Source organism: Bison bison, unplaced genomic scaffold, assembly GCF_000754665.1.
Source record: "Bison bison bison isolate TAMUID 2011002044 unplaced genomic scaffold, Bison_UMD1.0 scf7180017864213, whole genome shotgun sequence".
Classification (NCBI taxonomy): Eukaryota; Metazoa; Chordata; class Mammalia; order Artiodactyla; family Bovidae; genus Bison; species Bison bison.
The window spans coordinates 12,133,899-12,140,563 of NW_011494785.1; the positions used below are offsets into that span (position 1 = coordinate 12,133,899).

General features: G+C 39.5%; 1 protein-coding gene across 1 annotated transcript in view; it reads left to right on the forward strand.

Annotated features, from left to right (window-relative positions):
* The window catches only part of LOC104992329 (chromosome unknown open reading frame, human C15orf43), a 43,083-nt gene extending 36,756 nt beyond the window's left edge, over positions 1 to 6,327 (forward strand). Inside the window, exon 7 of the mRNA XM_010845192.1 lies at positions 6,179 to 6,327. Coding sequence (XP_010843494.1) covers positions 6,179 to 6,321 — 143 coding nt within the window. The 3' untranslated portion in view covers positions 6,322 to 6,327. The remainder of the gene's footprint in view (positions 1 to 6,178) is intronic.
* The last annotated feature ends 338 nt before the right edge of the window (positions 6,328 to 6,665 follow it).

Consider the following 6,665-nt stretch of genomic DNA (forward strand, 5'->3'; position numbering starts at 1 on the left):
ATTATCAGTCTTTCCAGTGAATATTCATGATTGATTTCCTTTAGGATGGACTGGTTGGATCTTCTTGCTGTCCAAGGGACTCTCAAGAGTCTTCTCTAACACCACAGTTCAAAAGCATCAATTCTTCGGTGCTCAGCTTTCTTTATAGTCCAACTCTCACATCTATACGTGACTACTGGAAAAACCATAGCCTTGACTAGACAGAACTTTGTTGGCAAAGTAATGTCTCTGCTTTTGAATATGTTGTCTATGTTGGTCATAACTTTTCTTCCGAGGAGTAAGCATCTTTTTATTTCATGGCTGCAGTCACTGTCTGCAGTGATTTTGGAGCCCCCCAAAATAAAGTCTGCCACTGTTTCCTCTGTTTCCCCATCTATTTGCCATGAAGTGATGGGACTGAATGCCATGATCTTTGTTTTCTGAATGTTGAGTTTTAAGCCAACTTTTTCATTCTTCTCTTTCACTTTCATCAAGAGGATCTTTAGTTCTTCTTTGCTTTCTGCCATAAGGGTGGTGTCATCTGAATATCTGAGATTATTGATATTTCTTCCAGCAATCTTAATTCCAGCTTGTGCTTCATCCAGCCCAGCATTTCTCATGATATACTCTGCATTTAAATTAAATAAGCACGGTGCCAATATATAGCCTTGATGTACTCCTTTTCCTATTTGGAACCAGTCTGTTGTTCCATGTCCACTTCTAACTGTTGCTTCCTGACCTGCATAAAAGTTTTTCAAGAGGCAGGTCAGGTGGTCTGGTACTCCCATCTCTTTCAGACTTTTCCACAGTTTATTGTGATCCACACAGTCAAAGGCTTTGGCATAGTCAACAAAGCAGAAATAGGTGTTTTTCTGGAACTCTCTTGCTTTTTCGATGATCCAGCGGATGTTTTCAATTTGGTCTCTGGTTCCTCTGCCTTTTCTAAAACCAGCTTGAACATCTGGATGTTTATGGGTCACGTACTGCTGAAGCCTGGCTTGGAGAATTGTGAGCATTACTTTATTAGCGTGTGAGATGAGTGCAATTGTGCAGTAGTTTGAGCATTCTTTGGCATTGCCTTTCTTTGGGATTGGAATGAAAACTGACCTTTTCCAGTCCTGTGGCCACTGCTGAGTTTTCCTAATTTGCTGGCATATTGAGTGCAGCACTTTCACAGCATCATCTTTCAGGGTTTGGAATAGCTCAACGGGAATTCCATCACCTCCACTAGCTTTTTTCGTAGTGATGCTTTCTAAGGCCCACTTGACTTTACATTCCAGGATGTCTGGCTCTAGGTGAGTGATCACACCATCGCGATTATCTTGGTTGTGAAGATCTTTTTTGTACAGTTCTTCTGTGTATTCTTGCCATCTCTTCTTAATATCTTCTGCTTCTGTTAGGTCCGTACCATTTCTGTCCTTTATCGAGTCCATCTTTGCATGAAATGTTCCCTTGGTATCTCTAATTTTGTTGAAGAGATCTCTAGTCTTTCCCATTCTATTGTTTTCCTCTATTTCTTTGCATTCATCACTGAGGAAGGCTTTCTTATCTCTTCTTGCTATTCTTTTGAACTCTGAATTCAGATGCTTATATCTTCCCTTTTTTCCTTTGCTTTTTGATTCTCTTCTTTTCACAGATATTTGTAAGGCCTCCCTGACAGCCATTTTGCTTTTTTGCATTTCTTTTCCATGGGGATGGTCCTGATCCCTGTCTCCTGTACAATGTCACGAACCTGTGTCCGTAGTTCATCAGGCACTCTATCTATCAGATCTAGTCCCTTAAATCTATTTCTCACTTCCACTGTATAATCATAAGAGATTTGATTTAGGTCATACCTGAATGGTCTATTGGTTTTCCCCACTTTCTTCAATTTAAGTCTGAATTTGGCAATAAGGAGTTCATGATCAGAGCCAGTCAGTTCCCGGTCTTGTCTTTGCTGGCTGTGTAGAGCTTCTCCATCTTTGGCTGCAAAGAATATAATCAATCTGATTTCGGTGTTGACCATCTGGTGATGTCCATGTGTAGGGTCTTCACTTGTGTTGTTGGAAAAGGGTGTTTGCTATGACCAGTGCATTCTCTTGGGAGAACTCTATTACCCTTTGCTCTGCTTCATTCTGTACTCCAAGGCCAAATTTGCCTGTTACTCCAGGTGTTTCTTGACTCCCTACTTTTGCATTCCAGTAGCCTGTAATGAAAAGAACATCTTTTTTGGGTGTTCATTCTACAAGGTCTTGTAGGTCTTCGTAGAACTGTTTAACTTCAGCTTCTTCAGCATTACTGGTCGGGGCATAGACTTGGATTACTGTGATATTCCAAGGTTTGCCTTGGAAATGAACAGAGATCATTCTGTCCTTTTTGAGATTGCATCCAAGTACTGCTTTTCGGACTCTTGTTTACTCTGATGGCTACTCCATTTCTTCTAAGGGATTCTTGCCCACAGTAGTAGATATAATGGTCATCTGACGTAAATTCACCCATTGCAGTCCATTTTATATCGCTGATTCCTAAAATATCGACATTCACTCTTGCCATCTCCTGTTTGATCACTTCCGATTTGCCTTGATTCATGGACCTAACATCCCAGGTTCCTATGCAATATTGCTCTTTACAGCATTGGAGTTTGCTTCCATCATCAGTCACATCTATAACTGGGTGTTGTTTTTGCTTTGGGTCCATCTCTTCATTTTTTCTGGAGTTATTTCTCCACTGATCTCCAGTAGCATATTGGGCACCTACAGACCTGAGGAGTGCATCTTTCAATGTCCTATCTTTTTGCCTTTTCATACTGTTCATGGAGTTCTCAAGGCAAGAATACTGAAATGGTTTGCCATTCCCTTCTCCATTTATATATTGCTGTGTAACAAATTGCTTCAAAACTTAGCAGCTTAAGACAGTGAACACTTATTATTTTATAGTTTCTGAGGAGTAGGAATCCAGGAGCATCTTAGTTGGATGGTGGTAGTTTAGTTGCTAAGTTGTGTCCAACTCTTGTGACCCCATGGACTATAGCCTGCTATGGTCCTCTGTCCATGGGATTTCCCAGGCAAACATACTGGAGTGGGTTGCTGTTTCCTCCTCTAGGGGATCTTCCCGACCCAGGAATAGAACCCAGGTGTCTTGCATTGCAGGCAGATTCTTTACTGAGTGAGCTACGAGAGAAGCCTTAGTTGGATACTTATGTCTAATAATCTCTAGTAAGGTTGTAGTCGGAGAAGGCAATGGCACCCCACTCCAGTACTCTTGCCTGGAAAATCCCATGGACGGAGGAGCCTGGTAGGCTGCAGTCCATGGGGTCGCTAAAAGTCGAACATGACTGAGCGACTTCCCTTTCACTTTTCACTTTCATGCATTGGAGAAAGAAATGGCAACCCACTCCAGTATTCTTGCCTGGAGAATCCCAGGGACGGCGAAGCCTGGTGGTCTGCCGTCTATGGGGTCCAACAGAGTCGGACATGACTGAAGTGACTTAGCAGTAGCAGTAGCAAGGTTGTAGTCAGTTTGTCAGCTAGTTTGCAGTCATTTTCAGTTCAGTTCAGTTGCTCAGTCGTGTCCGACTCTTTGTGACCCCATGAATCGCAGCATGCCAGGCCTTCCTGTCCATCACCAACTCCCGGAGTTCACTCAGACTCACATCCATCGAGTCAGTGATGCCATCCAGCCATCTCATCCTCTGTCGTCCCCTTCTCCTCCTGCCCCCAGTCCCTCCCAGCATCAGAGTCTTTTCCAATGAGTCAACTCTTCGCATGAGGTGGCCAAAGTACTGGAGTTTCAGCTTTAGCATCATTCCTTCCAAAGAAATCCCAGCGCTGATTTCCTTCAGAATGGACTGGTTGGATCTCCTTGCAGTCCAGAGGACTCTCAAGAGTCTTCTCCAACACCACAGTTCAAAAGCATCAATTCTTCAGCGCTCAGCTTTCTTCACGGTCCAACTGTCACATCCATACCTGACCACTGGAAAAACCATAGACATTTTAGGGACAGGAAAATCCATTTCAAAGCTTATGCATATGGTTGTTGGCAGGCTTTGGGTTCTTGTTGGGTTTTGGCAAAAGGCTTAGCTCTCACCAAGTGGACTTCCATAAGGGCTGTTCACAACGTGGTAGCTTGCTTTCCTCAGAATGAGAAATGCAAGTGCGAGAAAGAGTGTGTCGAAGACAGAAGCCAGTGTCTTTTCTATATCCTATTCTCAGAAGGGACATATCATTACTTCTGCCAAGTGCTGTCAGTCATACAGAACAACCCAATTACAAAGTGGGAGGAGCCTATACAAATTTATGAATACCAGGAGATAGGGATCCTTCAGGGCCATCTGAGGGGCTGGCTACCACAGACTCATATAGAATTGTCCACCAAGAATGTCTTTCCTAGGAACTCTCTTTTCTTCTCAATTATTTTGGGTTACATTTTCTAAAACATGAGCTAGTTCCTACCCCAAACAGTTGCTTTGGGAATGAATACCTGACTTGAGCTGGACCAATCACAGTTCTTTGGATTTCTAGACATGGAGTGCAGCAAGTAATGTCCTTCTTATTCAAGTGACCATAGCTCTAAGATATAAAACTTGAGAGCTATTGGTGGCCATATTTTCTACCCTGTAAAGAAAGTCAGCTTGTGTTGAGAAGAAAATTAATTTAAATTAATATGTATAGGAAAAAACTGGAGATCAGTGAGACAGCCATGAGAGCTAGTTATTTCTGAGGCTTAGCAATATGTATGCCTTCCTCATAGTTTGGTTGATATTGCAGTGTCTCTCCAGTAAACTCACCTTCATCTAGTTTATTTATTTTTTAAATTTTTTAAAATAGGTTTTTTTTGGAGTATAGTCATTTTACAATGTTGTTTTCATTTCTGCTGTATAGCAAAGTGAATAAACTGTGTGTATATGTATATCCCCACTTCTTTGGATTTCCTTCCAGTTAGGTCACCACAGAACACTGAGTAGTTTTCTGTGCTATGCATGCAGTAGGTTCTTATTAGTTTCTGTTTAAGCTAGTTTAAATTGGGTGTCTGTCAATTTCAGCCTGAAGTCCTAACTACTTCAAAACTGCTACAGTAATCCAGTTTTAAATCGTAAATGTCCTATCCTTATTTAAGTTGCAGGAATAATTTTATTAATATAGTAAATATTTAAAAAATTTTTATCCTCCCACATATCTTTAGAAACTTCACACAGTATGTATGTGCAGTTAATTAAATGTTACTATTTTAATGCACTAGTTTATTTTACACATAAATCTAGCCATTAGACAAGGACCATGAACAATATGGAGTATAGTAATAGTGCTTTAAGAGATGTTCTAAAGTAAATGGTTATGTTTAAAATATCTTTAAAGATGCTAATGAATTTTATGTTATTGGCCTCATAGTTAATTTATTAACTGAATTTATTACCTGTTATTATAAACAATCAAACCGTATAGATATACTGTTGATGGTGGTGGTCTAAATTCAGTCATCTCTGAGCTTTAGCAGAATTTTTTTTCATATGGTATTTACTTTTAAATTAGATTTCAATATTAGTGTAAGCCACAGACATTTATATTACACATAAAACATTATCACTCAGATAAGCAACTGCTATCAAGGTAATATTACTCAAAATCATTGAGTCTGTAAGCTCTTTCCATTCAGGTTTTCTTTTTGATTCTTGTATCTATTTCAGATTATTAATGACATTGGAATTACTCACACCTACAACCTTTGTTGACTAAGTTGTGATATCAGTTTTCCTCTTAATTTTTTATTAAAGACTGTTATCTCAGTGTTAGCAATGCAGGAAGGTGTCGCTTGCCCTACTAGGGAAGATGAGCTAGCTGTTTGTGTTGTTAGTAACAACACAACCCTAGCTGGATAGGGAGTTCTAAGTGATTATATTTTAAGCCAGAAACACGTCCCAGTTATTTTGGTCTAGGTACTTTTAAGTTCCAGCCCTAACTGGTACATCACACTCTCTGTAGTCAAAGTGGCTAATGAAGTATCTCGTGTTTTAAAAAAAGTATAAGGCTAGGGGTAGTGGTGAAGAGGGGAGGAAGGTGTTCCCTGATAGTTACCACATTTTATGGAGAATATTCTCACTGGTATTTCTTCTTTTTACTTCTTTTCTAAAAACATTCTTTGGAAATCTTAGCTCTAATAAATCAAAGACCTTGAAAAGGAGATAGTATGATAGAATTTCCAATATATATATTCTATTCTGTAGGTTATATATCAATTGATGCCATGAAGAAATTTCTTGGGGAGCTACACGACTTCATTCCTGGAAGTTCAGGTTATTTGGCATACCATGTTCAAAATGAAATTAACATGTCTGCTATAAAAAACAAATTAAAGAATAAGTATTAAGTTAAATATTGTCCTTCTATCTGGGCATTTATTTTCTGTAAGCTATTACCAACGATGTGCATATTTTAAAATTCTTCTCTTTGGGACAGGAGGTTGGGGGAATGGGGAAGAATTCTTTCTTCCTCAAAATGTACCTTTAGGAAATTCAGAATCATTTTGGCTCTCTGTTTTGACCTTTGGGATGGCCTTTCCCCCCAGCTTGTAAGGTTATGTCCACAAATTCTGAGTGCACAATTGTTATGGAGTAATTGTCAATGAAACATACTTCATGAATTCTCAATCTCTCTCCCTCTGTCAGATACTCTTTTGACTTTTAATGTTCTATTAACTATATATATATATAT